This window comes from Aspergillus alliaceus (genome assembly GCF_009176365.1).
Source record: "Aspergillus alliaceus strain CBS 536.65 unplaced genomic scaffold BDW43scaffold_4, whole genome shotgun sequence".
Classification (NCBI taxonomy): domain Eukaryota; kingdom Fungi; phylum Ascomycota; class Eurotiomycetes; order Eurotiales; family Aspergillaceae; genus Aspergillus; species Aspergillus alliaceus.
Window position 1 is genome coordinate 609,371 of NW_022474687.1, and position 15,371 is coordinate 624,741.

Genomic DNA, 15,371 nt, shown 5'->3' on the forward strand with positions numbered 1-15,371 from the left:
ACAGAAAAAGGCACTTTTACCATTGCGACGTTCACCATAGACACTACCATCTTTCGTAGACGTTAACAGTTAGATGTGCCTTGGGACAGGTCTATCATACCATAATAATTCCGCCATGTTCCTAGCAATCCCACGTGGTTGTCAATTAACCGGGTAAGTCCCGGCCGGAAGGTTCTCTGGGTCGCATTTTAATGGCCCACCACCTTCAGGGCAACTGTGGTTCTTTTCCCCCAGTGATTTCCTGCCGCTAAAGCACTTTAATATCCAACATAGCCCGCCTATTAATATTCATTCATACAGATTCCGATCCTTGTCCTTGCTCCCCCCACCCTTCTCCGCTCACTCTCGTCCACACCTACATATACTCCGTTCTTCTTCTCCCACAGTCCTTCCTAGCACCTTTCGTCTACTATCCACAATGACAGATCTCGTCGAAGCCGCGAAGCGCGCAGCCGGTCAGGCCGCTGTTAAGAACCACTACCCAAAAGACGCCAAGTATGTTGGCATTGGTAGCGGATCTACTATCGTCTACGTTGTCGAGGCCATCAAGGAGTCGGGGATCGACACTTCTCAAACCAAATATGTGCCTACAGGATATCTCTCTAAACAACTCATCGTGAACAATGGCTTGACAGCCGTTGACTTCGACTCCATTCCGGAAGGAACCGTGCTGGACATTGCCTTCGATGGAGCAGATGAGGTAGATGACGACCTGAACCTGATCAAGGGTGGCGGTGCTTGTTTGTTCCAGGAGAAGATCGTTGCCCTCCAGGCCAAGGAGTTCATTTGTGTTGCAGGTTAGTGGTACCGAATGAAGCACAAAGAGACTTTGCCAAGTCTGACCGCAAACAGACTCCCGCAAACTGCAATCTCGTCTCCTTTCGAACTGGAAATACATTCCCATCGAAGTGGCTCCCATTGCTGCCAGCCGAGTTCTTGGAGCTCTCAAGGAACTTGGTAGCATCTCGCCTGCTATTCGATTGAACCCTACTGCTCTAGACGGTGCACCTAAGCCAACTCCTCTGAAGACCGATCAGGCCTTCCACCTTATCGACGCTCCCTTCAAGACTCTGCTTACCAAGGCTGATGTTGCGGCTGGACAAGAGGGCACTGGAAAGGACGGAGTTTGGGAGGTCGAGGCCCTTTCTCGGGCCATCAAGCAGATCCCTGGTGTCTTGGATGTCGGTATCTTCTCCGGTGAGACTGGTCCCCAGGCCCAGGCTCGTGGAGGTACCGGAGGCCAGAAGCCTGTTGCTGCATACTTCGGTATGCCTGACGGGTCTGTCTCCGTGAGAAAGGCTTCTGCTTAAATCCTAGAAACCGAGACGATCTTGACGTGTATACATAAAAGCTGGGGCTATAAATGATACCATTTGATGCTAGCGTGAATTGGATGAATTACATTGTCTACTCAGACAAGGCTAAAATTCCATTTCTAGTCGTAAAAATTAGATTTTCATAAATACTCAATTCTATTTGGCACCCTTTCCCTTAGCCTCCGTCTCACCAAGTTCGCGCACGTAGATCCTGACCGCCCCCTCAACAACATCCTCTTTCCCATCCTCAAACCCAGGGCTAATAGCGATCGCCAAATACTTCCCATTACCACTGAAATCGACAGCGGCAACACTGGACGGATACTTCTGGTACTGCCTAATTCTCCTCTTCGCAATACCATCCCAAAGAGCAACGACACCATCGCCACCTCCAGATGCAAAGGTTCCATGAACAGGGTGGAACGCTAGTGTATTGACGGGGTATACAACATCGACATCATCAGCCGTTTGTCTGTGGCACTTGAAAGCATATTTCCGTGCTTGTGATTCAGCAGAAGGATCGAACCATTCGACAGCGACACGACCCTCAATGCTCGAAGAAGCGTAACCGGCATCGTCAGGCATACATGCCACGCACCGGGTCATAAACTTAAGGCTGCTCTCTCTGCGCTGCCATGGCTCAACCTCGACCTTATTCGGAGCAGTACCGTCCAACTGAGCCGTAAGGAGAGACAGTGCCTTCAGGTCGTAGATATGTAAAGCGCGTGAGGCCATTGCGACGACCAGCTTTGTAGCCGTAAGAGACGTAGAGAAAGGCTTGGAGGGAAGAGGGATAATCGAGGGTATGGAGTCTGGCGCATCGGCGCGATGTACGTGTAATGTGGAGTCCCATGATGCGGAAATCACCAGATGGTGTTCCTTGCTGTAGACGACGCTTCGAACGCCGGCTTCATGGCTGCTAAGCACGGTCTGGGTTGATGTTGCTACGTCAATCCTGTAAATAATTAGTACTGCATTCCAGACTCAATATAGTCGATGTCTTATGGGTATAGGGTACGACGCGGCTAGACTCACCTCCTGACGTCCCAATCAAGACCGGCCGTGTAGATCTCGTCCTCGGTTGCGCCGAAACACACATCGAGCACCGGGGCACGGTGCTCGAATTTCTGTAATAGCTTGCCTTCTCCTACATTCCCATTTTCGTCGCGCAGCTCGTAAAGATACACATTCTTATCCCAGGAGGATACGACGACTCGTGTCGAGTTAGGGTCGGGCGAGAACTTCAAGGCGGAAATGGCATCTGTCGGTGGAGATGCAACAATAAATTGATCTAGAAATTCATCAGTCAAGCTTTCAAGGTACGTTGTCAGGGAATTTACTTACTCGACGCCATGATTGCGCAAAATCACTCTAATTGAAGTGACAACGGCAGTTAGTTGTTAATCAGCCAGCGTCATCGAAGCTTCGGTCCTTCAGCTCATTTTCTGCCAAACAATACCGCCCTGGAATATTCTCCCCGCCATTATCAATCAATGTGATCGATAAAGTCTCACAGCCGGTCTGCTAAACATACTGTTACGGGTGTCTCACGTTATTTTACTATTTTACAGCCGGGTCATCATGCCATTTGCGCAGCTGGTGATAGGTCCTCCCGGTGCGGGAAAGTCGACATTTTGCAATGGCATGCATCAGTTTCTTGGGGCAATCGGCCGCAAATGTTCGATTGTGAATCTGGACCCCGCAAATGATAAAACGTCATATCCGTGTGCCCTAGATGTTCGCGATCTTGTCACGCTCGAGGAAGTAATGAGTGAAGATAATCTCGGTCCAAACGGTGGTATCTTGTATGCGCTGGAAGAACTTGAGGAGAACTTTGACTGGTTAGAAGAGGGGTTGAAGGAGCTCGGAGGTAAGGTGCCAATGCTGCTACGGCAAGCTGGAGCTGGCATACTGATTGCGCCTTGTTGCTAGATGACTACGTTTTATTTGACTGCCCCGGTCAAGTTGAGATCTTCACACACCACTCCTCGTTACGGAACATATTCTTTAAGCTCCAAAAGTTGGGGTATAGAGTAAGTTTCATGACCATTCGGTTCCTTATTCTTATCGACATACATGCCGCTGACTGTTGCTTAGTTGATTGTAATACACCTAATCGATTCCTACAACCTCACACTACCGTCTATGTACATATCCGCCCTCATCCTCTCCCTGCGCGCAATGCTCCAAATGGATCTACCTCATCTCAACGTGCTCACCAAAATCGATAACCTTTCCAACTACGCCCCGCTCCCTTTCAATCTTGAATATTACACAGAGGTACAAGATCTCTCTTACCTACTGCCGCATCTAGAAGCAGAATCATCTCGGCTTTCGCATACCAAGTTCCGGGCTCTCAACCAAGCCATTATAGACCTTGTCGAGGATTTTGGGCTTGTCGGGTTTGAAACGCTAGCTGTGGAGGACAAGAAGAGCATGATGAACCTACTGCGGGTGATCGACAGGGCAAGCGGATATGTGTTTGGACCTGCCGAGGGCGCAAATGATACCATCTGGCAGGTTGCTGTGCGCGACGGGTTGGGAACTATGGATGTTCGGGATGTGCAGGAACGCTGGATAGATGCTAAAGACGAGTACGATGAGCAGGAGAGGCAAGAGTTGGAAGCGGAGGCAAAATTACGAGACCAAGCGGCTGAGACGGCCAAGGCTTCCAGACCTAGCCATGGCTGGGAGGACGACGAGTATGACGATCTTGGCAGAGGATCAATACCAGATGGCGGGGTGAAGGTTATACGAAAGTCATGACATGAATCTTATCATTTTCTACTATACATGTATCATAGGGTATCTCTGAATCAAAACAAGAAAAAGCGCCCCCAAACAGCAACATCACCATCATAGTAGACAATCAATCCTCCCCATCGCTCACCATATCAGCGTCCTCTTCATCTTCCATTACACCCTCCATAACAGCAGAGCTTCCCTCCAACCCACCAACCAAACCCTCAAGCACCCCAATCTCCTCCGCACCTCTCAACCGAATAATCTCCTTCCTAGCCCTTCGAATCGCCTCTTCCTCCGCCTTCCGAATCGTCCCAGACACCCTAATAACTCGAAAAACACACGGTCTCGTCAACGTAACATCCGCCCGCCTTGCCCGACCCCTATCTCCAAACTCCGGCACCCTCGACATAAAAGTAAGCGCCGTCCAAACAAGCCGAAACGAAGCGCGCGGACACCGAATAATAGCCGTCGAAGTCGCAGGCGACAGATACTTAACTGTTCAACAGCCAGCAGAATTAACACTCCACCCAATCCACATAAACCCTTACTCAATGACCACAAAAACAAGATATCAAATGGAAATGGAAGCTTTCACGTACCACTAACACCCCCAGCGCCTACACCACCTAATCTCCCCACGCCCCAATCACCAAATATCTCCGCGACTTCCTCGCGGACCATCTTCGCGAGTAGGCTCGGTGTTAGGGCGTCGGATGTGGGCGAGTGGATCCGTAGTTGGGATTGTGTATGTGGTGGTGCGTTTTTGGGCGCTATTGAGGGCCATGAGGAGGGTTCCGGGTAGAGGATATCGATGAGGAGGTAGCGGTGTTTGACGCGGACCATTTTGGGGGCCTTAGTTTATATTTTCTCTTTTTTTTTTATTTTTCGTATTGAGGTTATAAAGTTATAAGAAGTTCTTCGGGATAGGCCTCGCGCGTTATTGGGTTGGTTCAGGATTCGGTGGTTGTTAGTTTTGTGATGGATCAGTACCCTTCGAGAAAAGAAGTTTATTAGTCCTCGGGGTGGAATATATGACGCGGTGTGGGCTGTGAGTTGAAAAGTTGGAGGTGAACAGACTAAATTGCTTTATCGATTCAAGGATTGCAGAAGCTCCAAGTTAGCATTGCCTATTAGCGGTTAGATTCATTAAGCCCCCAAAGTTTTATAAACGGCGATTATATGGTGGGGGCAGTTCGGAAGAACTGATATCTCCGAGTATATAGATTGATAGGCTATCGAATCATAGCAAAGGTGCTCAATGCTATCACTGGTACTTCTTCCTAAATATCCTTTTCAAGATTCTAGCTCAGACTTATTAGCCTATATTAACATATTATCAGGGTTGTCTATGTGTTTAACTAAACAAATTAACAAGATGTAACGTTTTCGCTTTTCTTGTCCAACAGAGGCTCCCGTCTGTGCAGCTCTGATTGATATGAAAATAAAAGTTTTATGTTTCAATTTTACCTCTTCTTACCAATGAGTTAACAGCTTACAGTTATAGCTTAGAAGGTGGCCTCTCTAGGAATTATTTGGAGCTTATTCAGCGAATCAAACCTGGCAAACAAAGTGGCTCTTCGGAACGGACTTGGGAGGGTGATAAATGGCAAGGATACTATATTCTCAATCTCTTTTCACTAAAGGCTTTTTTGTCTGTTATTCCCGATTTCTGCAAAGTCAATTTTGATATACGTTCCATGCCGAGTACCGATTTTCCGAGGATCTACCGGCTGTTTATTAGAGCTCTATTGCCTTTCTGCACACATCGGGATCGGGATAAACTGGAATCGGAATCAGAAATGCCATCAGTATTGAAGACATGTAATTGTGAGCATAATAAATCAATAATTACATACGTTTATATCTTCAATGAGTGTATTTTTAAATATTTTATCAAGCTTTTGATACGAAAGTCCTCCGATACCGAGGACAATGCTGCGGGACATCAAATACCTTGGTTAAGATAACCTGTTATAGCAGCTCAAAGTGGCATTCAGAGCATCTATTATAGATTTATAAAAGCTACACATATAAATAATCAGTCTTCAGTAATACCGCTGTTGTACATAACTATTTCAGGCAATTCTACTGCGTGGTATATTGCCTTCCAGTTTCTAACTATGCTATCCATTCCGAGGAGACAATCACCAGTTTCTTTGAGTACTATATAAACTAGCTTACCTTTACTGTTCATTAGTTTTCGTATGCTATATTTTAGTCTATCAGAATTCCACTGAGAGATTCGATTATCTTGCAAACACACATCTCTAGAAATGGGTCGACGCCAAAATGATGCCGAAGAGGCCTTGCATGATCAAAGCAACATACTTCCATTTAGGCAATTGATCCTCGTTCTGTGCGTCCTTTCAGGCTCGCTCCTAATTGTCCTCATTGACCAGAATGCTGTTGGAGTAGCTCTCCCTACGATTGGCAGAGAGCTTGATGCTGAAAACACAATTACCTGGGCCGGAACATCGTCGTTAATTGGCAGCACAATGTTTTCAGCCTTGTATGGCCGACTCTCGGATATATTTAGCCGCAAAGCGGTTTATATCTCTGCGCTAGTTGTGCTTTGCCTCTCCGATCTTCTTTGCGGGTTTGCACAAAATGCGATGATGTTCTATATCTTTCGTGGCTTTGCCGGCCTCGCAGGTGGCGGTGTCCTTTCTTTGACATCGATCATCGTCTCTGATATCGTGACCCTCGAGAATCGTGGCAAATACCAAGGAATCCTGGGTTCTATGATCGGGCTAGCAAACGCTACCGGCCCTTTCATAGCGGCCGCATTCGTACAGAGGTCAAGCTGGCGAGGATTCTTCTACCTTCTTGCACCGGTCACCGGTTGTGGAGCTGTGGTTGCATATTATTTAATCCCGAGTAAAATGACGAGAGAAGATATCTGGAAAGCCTTGGGATTGATTGACTACATTGGGGCTTTGACATCGTCTCTGGGAACTATTTTTCTTTTAATACCAGTTTCGGGGGGCGGCAATTACTTCGCCTGGGACTCACCCATGGTCATCGGCATGTTAGCTGTGGGTGGAATTCTGCTGGTGTTATTCGTTTTTATTGAATGGAAAGTTGCCATTCTGCCAATGCTCCCTCGTGCGTTTCATTACCATGATCCCTTTGCCACATCTTTTTGATAATAGCATAGAAGCTAATCAGCTTCGGAAATTGGCAGTATCGTTCTTCAAGAACCGAATAGTCACAACCTTGCTAGTGCAGAGCTTCCTTTTGGGCGCGTGTTATCAATCTCGCCTGTACTATCTGCCGCTTTACTTCCAGAATGCTCGCCAGTGGACCCCCTTTGTGTCAGCAACAATGATTTTACCTATGGTCCTACCACAATCACTGGCTTCAATATCCGGGGGCCAGTACATGTCCCGAGTCAAGCGATTTGCAGAGGTTCTGTGGGTTGGCTATTTTCTTTGGACGCTGTAAGTCTCAAGTCTCTCACAAAGGAAACATTACATCTTAGGATATTTTCGCATGGCCTCCGGATGATCAGTTAACCCTCTCCCTCCGGACATTGTAGAGGTGCAGCGCTCACTTTGTTATTTAACAATCACACCAGCAGAGGTACTATTTCGGGAGTCCTCGTTGTCACTGGGCTGGGTATTGGCTTTACCTTCCAGCCTGGCATGGTCGCTATTCAAACCCACGTCTCGCTTGCCCAGCGTGCTGTTGTTATCGCTGGCAGGAACTTTTTCCGCTGCCTCGGGGGCGCCTGTGGACTTGCTGTATCGGCGGCCATTCTACAATCTGGTCTGAAGGCCAGCCTGCCAGAAGAGTACAAATATTTGGCCTACTCGACATATACTTTGCCGCCGCAATCTAGTATTCCAGAGCGAGAGTGGACAGCAATTGTGAATGCTTATGCGGATGCTTCTCATCGCGTATTTATTTTCCAGGTGCCCTTGATGGCGCTTTGTCTGCTGAGCTGTGTCCTCGTTCGCGATGAGGGCTTGCGGACAAAAGATGTTCGGGATCAATTGCAGCTACAAGTCGGTCAGAACGAGGACCGTCATACGCCCGATGAAGAGACGGGTTCACGCAATAAGGAGAATGAATGTCGGGCTTAATTTGAAGGTTTTCTATGCGACTAGACTAAAGAAGAGACAAAACTTACTATAGAGTGTGAAGTAGGGATTAAAAACAGCTATCCCACTATAACTATACTTAGTCATATCAATAGACTGGGATCGGAACTCGGGATCGGAATGAAACTCATCCAAGTATCGGAATGAATGACACCTCTTTGAATGATAATGTTCGTGAACAAAACATCTCGACTACTGCTTCTCCCTCACTGTATAGTATTGAATGATAATGTTTCGACGCAATGGCAAACCGGTCTCCTGTGAGCCTTGTAGGGTTTCTAAGATCCGATGCGACCATCATCGGCCGACTTGCAAAAGATGTCAGGCACGACGAATGGAATCCCAGGTGTGCTCTGGTTCTGTTCTTTTCTATTGCGTTGGGCTGACTTCGGATTCAAAGTGCTTTTATCACCCTGCTCCTCTAACACGAGTGCGGACAAACGCTCGCACTCGGCCAAAGCCTTCTAGGAAAAGGAACAACACATCGAGACCACGGAGTCCGTCGCACGAGGTCATACCAGAGCAAAGCCCAGCCACGAGTAATGATGAGAATCCCCACCAGCATCCGGGATACTTGGGTTCCACCAGTTTTGCATCAGTCTTCCCTGTGCCTGAGCTGTTGTTCTCCGCAGACTCGGCAGCCGTTCCTACCTTATCTCTTCCCTTGGATTTCTGCTCTATTCGAGTGTCTTATATACACTCACACCTGCTCAATCTCCTTTCATCCCCTTCGGAATATCGAAGCCTTGTTATCCGCTATTATGGTTGCGGTCTATTCCTAATTATTCCACCTGGATTGATTCTAGACCCTCTTTCCAAGACTCAATCCTACCTTGAGCGATGGAAGAACAGCACAGGTGGCGCCGAAGAAAAGACACTGTTCGAGGAACTGACTCGGAATTCATGCAAGCGCCTACAAACGTCCACCGTGAATACCACCGTAGAGGAATTTTGCGGGTCATTTTCAGGTCCGTCACTTAGATGGGAATTTGTAGGTATCATTTTCGCGTTGTCAGGGCTAGCTTCCGCATATCCAGAAGCTGGGAAGCCATACAAGAGCGGAGACTTTGCTATGGAGATGTTCGCAGCAAGCAAAATATGCATGGAAATCTGCGAGCAATACAACCAACTAAATGACCTCACCATTTGGTTGCGATATGTAACCGTTGTTCTAGCGTCCAACTTGTTTGGCGACACCAGTACGCACTCAACTCCACCTGGTTTCTAAGAATGTTGATTCCCTTTCTGTTTCTGATCCAATTTTGCGAGTAGGCAACATCGTCTACCGATGTTTCAGTGAACTAGTATCGCAGGCTTTCGCCATGGGCCTCCACCGACAGTCTTCACAGCAGGATGGAATCCCTTTCTTTCTATCAGAAACGCGAAAGAGAATGTTTGCTGCCATCTTCACCAGGGACAAAAACCTGGCAACATACCTAGGAAGACCGCCTTTAGTTGATTCGTACTTTTGTGACTTGATGCTTCCCCTTGATTTGGATGACGACGAAATAATCTGTCCTACAAGTATGCGTCAGTCCCTTGTGCATAACCTTGATAGTGACGGATGGAACACCAATTATCCCACTACCGTGAAGCCACTACGCCCTGTCACTGGAATCCGCCTCCGATGTTGTATGGCAATTATTCGAGAGAAAGTCCTACGTCTATCACTCGGGAATGCGACAACGGATGACAAAACCCATCTACCGTACGAGCCTCCAGTTCCAATCCTCCTATAAACACGCAGACAAGCTAAATCTCGATGCAGTGACATATTCGAACAGTACAAAAAGGCCTGGGCGGCCATTCCCCAGCATTATCACTATGACACAGATTGCTGGAAGCGACTCGATCACCACAGCTGCGTGATCCGCTTAGTTGTCTATCTAGACTACTGCTACACCGGATACCAGCTGCATCGAATACTTCTCCGACAAAACGAAGGTAGCCGTGCAGCATTTCTCGAAACAGCAATGAAACTCCTCTCAGCAATGACCGACTTTGCACGGCGACAAGCACAAACAGTAGCTTTACAGGGGAGGTACATGTGGGTTGTAAGTCAACCCCTCCAACAATAAGTCAAATCCCCTCCATTCCATATTACTCATTAACGTTTTCCCAATGGCATACAGTTCCTATTCTACGGCCTCCCCGGCGCAGGCAGTCTAGTCTCCGAACTCCACAGATGCAACACCGCAGGAACCCCCTTCCCAGCCACCGTCAGCCGTCCCAAGATCATCCGTGAACTAAGCGTCCTAGTCTCCTGGCTCGAGAACTCCATCGTCCCAAACAAACCAGAGTACAGAACCTGTCTGGTGATCAACGCGCTCATCAGCAAACTGCTCGATGACGCCTTACTCCCACCAGATGCCCAGGTACCACCTACAGAACACGAAGAGACGCATACCGATCCCTCAGCCCAGTCTAGCAGACTATCTAAGAACGCAGCAGTATCTTGTACCGTCGATAATTCGGAACCGCAACTGTCTCAGGTAGCGGCTCCTCCGCAGAGCCAGAGTCTGAATACCGGGTTTAATGTTAGCTGCGACAGCGTTGACGCAGGGTTCTTCTCGCAGGAGTTTTCCGGATTTCTTTCTTGCGAGGAATTTCCGAACTGGTTGGATGGGATTTCTTGGGATGGTCAGCCCTTGGGAGAGGGGTGGCCTTTGTTTTCTGAGAGGTGAACCGATTGGTTGTAAATTAGCGGGTGGGAATAAGAAGATCGGTTAGAAGACTCATTTTTCTATTGTTTGCGTTAGTAGAGGTCGTACAGGGGACTATGCCACGGGTCTTGGAAGCGATATATGTGTAACTTCTTATAGTGACACTTTTTTAATAAGGTCGAGGGATGTCTCCGTTAGGGTGATATTATTAACGATAGCTCTGTGGACTGTGACTTCTACACGCAGTGTACTCATCTCATTCGAGTTCACTTGCTCACTGGCTAGCTGCTAATTGGTATGGGATACACAGGCCAGCAATATTGCTTCATATAGTCTTAGTTCTAGTGGATTCGTAGGTAATGAACCAAAATTTTGTGAAATATCATTGAAATTATAACCCATTGGATTGTCACAGTCAGGCTGTCGTAATTCTAACTCTTCTAAAACAGGTACTGCCCTTGCATAGAATTCATCAACCCTATCAGCTACTCATACCACATGTGCGCACTACAGAATATAAGGTGAAATAAAATGATATAAGAATCGAAAACAATGCAACGCAAGCCATCATAACTCCAACGTCAAGAACATGACGGGATTTTATGAGATTACCAGTATCCCACACTGGCCACTTCCGCGAGTGTAAAAAAAAAAAATGTAAAATGGAAAGGTAAGAAATTAATAAAAATATATAATAGATTAGAAGTTGACCTCGACACGGCCTTCGGAGCCGCCTTTCTGCAGGGCAGGGAGCAAGTAGGTGATGTCGTCCCAAGGGTGTCTGTAGAGACCAGTACGTAGGCGCTTCTGGTCGAGGTAGTGGGCAATCAGACCGATACTGCGACCCAAGACGAAGAGACCGTTGAGGACACCCATCTTCATGTAGTCCTCGACTTCCTCGGGAGAGAAGGCACCGCAGTTGCGCATGAGGTCAACGAAGCAGACAGCGACACAACCGTCGACGTTCAGGATCAGGTTGTCCTTCTTGGAGGTGGTGACGGTCTCGACGGCAATGGCGTAGTCAAGCAGCTTGGTGCTAGGGAAGTGCTTCTTGACGAACTCCTTGACCAGCTCAACACGAAGATCGGGGTTGTTACGGGACTTGACACGGTGACCGATACCGGGAACTATGTACGGTTAGTCAGCTGTTCTCACTTGGGCATATAAAGTAGGGTCAGGGGACATACTGAGCTTGTTCTCCTTCCTCATGGTGTCGACGAAGTCACGGGGGCTAAGACCCTTGTCGAAAGCCTTGGTGAACTCCTCGGCAGCACCGTCAAGGGCACCACCGAAACGAGATCCAATGGTCAAAAGACCAGAGACGAGGGCACTGATCAGATCCTTGCCGGCACGAGTAGTAATGATGGTGTTCATAGCGCCAGACACGGCAGGACCGTGATCAGCGGTAAGCATTAGAACCATCTCCAAGAACTTGCTGGCGTAGGTGGGAAGGCGGCGGCGGAACCAGAGAAGTGACATGACACCACCGATACCAATGTCCTCCTTGAAGACATCCGAGATGGGCATACCAGCGTAGAGGAGCTCCTGGCCACGGTCGTCGGAGATAGTGGAGATGAAGGCAGCGGGCTTACGGACGAGACCAAGCTCCTGGGCCCAGGAGTAGTCGATAGGGATCTTGGGGGGAACGGGCTCGGGCTGGGGCTTGATGCTGCCCTTGCTGACCTCGGCGTCGTAGACCTGCTTGAGCACCTGGGGCAGGTCCTCGAAGGTGTCGGGGACGTAGATACCAGCCTCCTTCATGGCCTTGTTCTTGGCAACAGCGGTTTCCAGGTCGGAGTTGGCCGAAGCACCGGCATGACCGAACTGAACCTCGGTCTTGAACATGCTGGCGCAGGTACCGATGGCCCAGGCAACGATGGGCTTGGTGATGGTGCCGTTCTTGACGGCCTCAATGACACGGTACTCCTCAACACCACCAACTTCACCGAGCAAGAGAAGGATCTTGCAGTCGGGCTCGTTCTGATAACGGAGCAAGTGGTCGATGAAAGTGGTACCAGGGTAACGATCACCACCAATGGCAACACCCTCATAGACACCATCGGTGTTCTGAGAAACGATGTTGTTCAATTCGTTGGACATACCACCAGACTTGGAGACATAGCCAACGGAGCCACTACGGTAGAGCTTGGAGGCCACAATGTTGTCCATCATACCACCAGTGTTACCAATCTTGAAAGCACCAGGCTTAATACCTCCAACGGTAGCGGGGCCAATGATAGTGATGCCCTTCTCCTTGGCAGCAACCAGGATCTCACGAGCGCGCTATCGAGGCGGTTAGTTGAAGTCCAACTGGGTGGTGGACGGAAGACCTACTCTCTCGGGGACACCCTCGGCAATGATGGCGATGGACTTAATCTGGGGGCAGTTCATCAACTCCATGGTAGAGCTGTAGACGGAACGAGAAGAGGCGAAGTTCACAACGGTATCAACATCGGGGTGCTTGGCCATGGCCTTGGAAACGTCCTGGTAGACAGGGAGGAGGGTCTCGCTAGTACCCCAGTACATCTTGCTCACGAACTGGCCACCGAAAGTGTAGATGATACCGGCGACTGAGGGGGTGCTGCGCTTGCAGATGAAGTCGAAGTCGAGCATGCCCTGCACGGCCTTGGGCTGCATACCACTATTACATTGGTCAATTCCCCGCCTAGACTCCCCAGAGGACAGGAGCACTCACTATACGAAACATCTTGTCTTGTTGTGGAAGAGGGTGTGGGTGTAGGGAGAGAGCACACGGCTGGGGGGAGCGAAACGAGTGATGTTGTCGTTGGCAGAGCCGCCATTGGCGGTGTTGACCAGAGGAGCAGTAGAAGACATGATGATGGCTATAACTCTGTCAAACGGATGATTTGTTAGCCAAGTGTCAATGGGAACGGTATGATATCAGTCACCGAGCCGATGAGGAAGCATACCTGTCAACAGAGCTCCGAATGTAAAACAATCAAAGGAAAACAAGATTATTAGGAGGATATGTAGGGGAGTTAAATGATATAGAGAGCAAGTCGCAACAAGTAATCGCGAACTTGGGAAGGTAGAAAGAGGATGGATGGGGGAGAAGGATAAGGACGATAACCAAGGAAGGAGGATGGAGAAATTGGAATTGGAGGGGGAGAAATGAAGTGAAGTGGATTAATCGATGAATTAAGACGGAGAGGGAGAAGAGAAAAAAAACAACAGAGGGGAACGATATCGGGTTAAGATTGGGGATTGGTACGGAGTAAAGAAATTATGGAGCTGCTAATAATAATTTTGAGGTGAAGTACAGGAAGAAAAAGCACGGAGTTCAGAGGCATGTACGCTGTACGGTTTGTATGTATCAGCCAGGTAATGGTATGGGTGGGCGGTATGGCTCAATACCGTACGGTCCTGAGGAAACGGCGGATGCTCTGCGGAACCAGTTGGGAAAATGGCCTGAGGCTATGGTTCGGGTTTCGGAGGATATGGGACTCGAGTGAGATTTTGGCCTCGTTATAATGCTCCACATGGGAGTCCCTTATCTATTAGGAATCGAATCCTAGTTGACCGGGACTCGGGGCAGTTACAATAAACTCCTATTTTTGAGCAGGCAGTATGAAGGAAGAGAGCTAGGGTTGGTATGTGACGGTGTACAGTTACTACAGGGTACTACGGAGTGCGGAGGATACGACCAGGTAACCTGCAGGAATTGGGTTTGATCGGTGCTTGCTCAACAAAACTCAAGTCTTGTATTTTTGCCCGGCGGTGATCTGAAGTACACCGTATAAACTGGACTGACTCCAGTGGTGACCCGAACTACACGGTATCCATAATACTGACCCCAGTGATCTGAAGTACACAGTATATACAATACTGACTATGGTGAAACGGGTAAGTGAACAGGATAATCGCACCATCCTGAAAGCAGTCTGGACTCCATAAAGTTAAGGCCCAAGCCACTAAATGCCGTAAGATGATCTGGTCGGGACTAAAAGGTGGGGTGGGGGGTCAATGAATATCTGATATATTTTTCTTTCCCTTCGGTTGGCACGGGAATGTACCAATTCTACCTTCCCACTAGTATGCAGAGTACACTGTAGACCCGAGTACACCTCATCGCCCACATCCTGATACGTAAGTATGCACATGAGTGATGATTTGATTCGTTTATCTGGATAGTGAGTGCATCCGATGGTGCTCACCGACCAAACTAAAAATCATGCAATTGAAGGCACATTGGAACCGAGTCTTCCATTTTACTCCGAAGTCAGGAATTGTAGTATCTATGACTTCATGACAAAGTACCTGGGCCTGAGTGACTTGATAACGGCCTGACGGGTAATATTCTAGAAGACAATCGTAGGTGGTGACTAATGCCTAAATGGTAAGGCAACAATATTCTTCAGTAGAGATCTACCGATAGTAACAGGTAGATCCCCTCTGTACCCTGTACCCGGGCCTACCCCGATCTAGATAGTAGTCCACGTGTACTCTGTACATGCTATCAAAGTCCCGAGTCCTGACGGTCACCAACAAAACCTCTCAGACCCAACAAAACCCGGGTGAAATAA

At 48.3% G+C, this 15,371-nt stretch overlaps 7 protein-coding genes across 7 annotated transcripts; 4 read left to right on the top strand and 3 right to left on the bottom strand.

Annotated features, from left to right (window-relative positions):
* Positions 1-61: 61 nt before the first annotated feature.
* Positions 62-1,427, top strand: BDW43DRAFT_263011 (ribose-5-phosphate isomerase RKI1). The gene is made up of 2 exons (XM_032040492.1): positions 62-797; positions 853-1,427. The coding sequence occupies exons 1-2, from the start codon at positions 419-421 to the stop codon at positions 1,308-1,310; spliced, it is 837 nt and encodes a 278-aa protein (XP_031904922.1). The 5' UTR covers positions 62-418; the 3' UTR covers positions 1,311-1,427.
* Positions 1,428-1,472: 45 nt separating this feature from the next.
* BDW43DRAFT_306783 (WD40 repeat domain-containing protein) lies at positions 1,473-2,670 on the bottom strand (the record flags this gene model as incomplete). Its single annotated transcript, XM_032046101.1, has 3 exons — positions 1,473-2,271; positions 2,352-2,607; positions 2,661-2,670. 3 exons carry the CDS (start codon positions 2,668-2,670, stop codon positions 1,473-1,475), a joined length of 1,065 nt encoding a protein of 354 aa, XP_031904923.1.
* A 227-nt stretch (positions 2,671-2,897) lies between these two features.
* Positions 2,898-4,082, top strand: BDW43DRAFT_306784 (GTPase GPN2; the record flags this gene model as incomplete). The annotated part of the gene is made up of 3 exons (XM_032046102.1): positions 2,898-3,186; positions 3,249-3,349; positions 3,414-4,082. The coding sequence occupies 3 exons, from the start codon at positions 2,898-2,900 to the stop codon at positions 4,080-4,082; spliced, it is 1,059 nt and encodes a 352-aa protein (XP_031904924.1).
* A 31-nt stretch (positions 4,083-4,113) lies between these two features.
* On the bottom strand, positions 4,114-5,133 carry BDW43DRAFT_263017 (Rpp14/Pop5 family protein). The gene is made up of 2 exons (XM_032040493.1): positions 4,661-5,133; positions 4,114-4,556 (listed from the first exon to the last, which is right to left on the bottom strand). The coding sequence occupies exons 1-2, from the start codon at positions 4,902-4,904 to the stop codon at positions 4,186-4,188; spliced, it is 615 nt and encodes a 204-aa protein (XP_031904925.1). The 5' UTR covers positions 4,905-5,133; the 3' UTR covers positions 4,114-4,185.
* A 1,201-nt stretch (positions 5,134-6,334) lies between these two features.
* Positions 6,335-8,177, top strand: BDW43DRAFT_321194 (putative MFS transporter; the record flags this gene model as incomplete). Its single annotated transcript, XM_032049285.1, has 3 exons — positions 6,335-7,166; positions 7,246-7,501; positions 7,600-8,177. 3 exons carry the CDS (start codon positions 6,335-6,337, stop codon positions 8,144-8,146), a joined length of 1,635 nt encoding a protein of 544 aa, XP_031904926.1. The 3' UTR covers positions 8,147-8,177.
* Positions 8,178-8,327: 150 nt separating this feature from the next.
* Positions 8,328-11,021, top strand: BDW43DRAFT_263020 (uncharacterized protein). The gene is made up of 5 exons (XM_032040494.1): positions 8,328-8,510; positions 8,565-9,363; positions 9,437-9,872; positions 9,933-10,218; positions 10,297-11,021. The coding sequence occupies exons 1-5, from the start codon at positions 8,388-8,390 to the stop codon at positions 10,846-10,848; spliced, it is 2,196 nt and encodes a 731-aa protein (XP_031904927.1). The 5' UTR covers positions 8,328-8,387; the 3' UTR covers positions 10,849-11,021.
* BDW43DRAFT_263022 (putative ATP citrate lyase, subunit 1) lies at positions 11,021-14,155 on the bottom strand. Its single transcript, XM_032040495.1, has 5 exons — positions 13,758-14,155; positions 13,523-13,678; positions 13,162-13,468; positions 12,015-13,110; positions 11,021-11,954 (listed from the first exon to the last, which is right to left on the bottom strand). The coding sequence occupies exons 2-5, from the start codon at positions 13,660-13,662 to the stop codon at positions 11,527-11,529; spliced, it is 1,971 nt and encodes a 656-aa protein (XP_031904928.1). The 5' UTR covers positions 13,663-13,678; positions 13,758-14,155; the 3' UTR covers positions 11,021-11,526.
* Between the last annotated feature and the right edge of the window lie 1,216 nt (positions 14,156-15,371).

Coding starts and splice junctions, on each gene's coding strand:
- BDW43DRAFT_263011 (XM_032040492.1), top strand. CDS start 419: ATGACAGATCTCGTCGAAGCCGCGAAGCGCGCAGCCGGTCAGGCCGCT. Junction 798..852: donor GGAGTTCATTTGTGTTGCAG/GTTAGTGGTACC, acceptor GACCGCAAACAG/ACTCCCGCAAACTGCAATCT.
- BDW43DRAFT_263017 (XM_032040493.1), bottom strand. CDS start 4,904: ATGGTCCGCGTCAAACACCGCTACCTCCTCATCGATATCCTCTACCCG. Junction 4,557..4,660: donor AGGCGCTGGGGGTGTTAGTG/GTACGTGAAAGC, acceptor GCTGTTGAACAG/TTAAGTATCTGTCGCCTGCG.
- BDW43DRAFT_263020 (XM_032040494.1), top strand. CDS start 8,388: ATGATAATGTTTCGACGCAATGGCAAACCGGTCTCCTGTGAGCCTTGT. Junction 8,511..8,564: donor CACGACGAATGGAATCCCAG/GTGTGCTCTGGT, acceptor TCGGATTCAAAG/TGCTTTTATCACCCTGCTCC. Junction 9,873..9,932: donor GATGACAAAACCCATCTACC/GTACGAGCCTCC, acceptor ATCTCGATGCAG/TGACATATTCGAACAGTACA.
- BDW43DRAFT_263022 (XM_032040495.1), bottom strand. CDS start 13,662: ATGTCTTCTACTGCTCCTCTGGTCAACACCGCCAATGGCGGCTCTGCC. Junction 13,469..13,522: donor AAGACAAGATGTTTCGTATA/GTGAGTGCTCCT, acceptor CCAATGTAATAG/TGGTATGCAGCCCAAGGCCG. Junction 11,955..12,014: donor GAGGAAGGAGAACAAGCTCA/GTATGTCCCCTG, acceptor AACCGTACATAG/TTCCCGGTATCGGTCACCGT.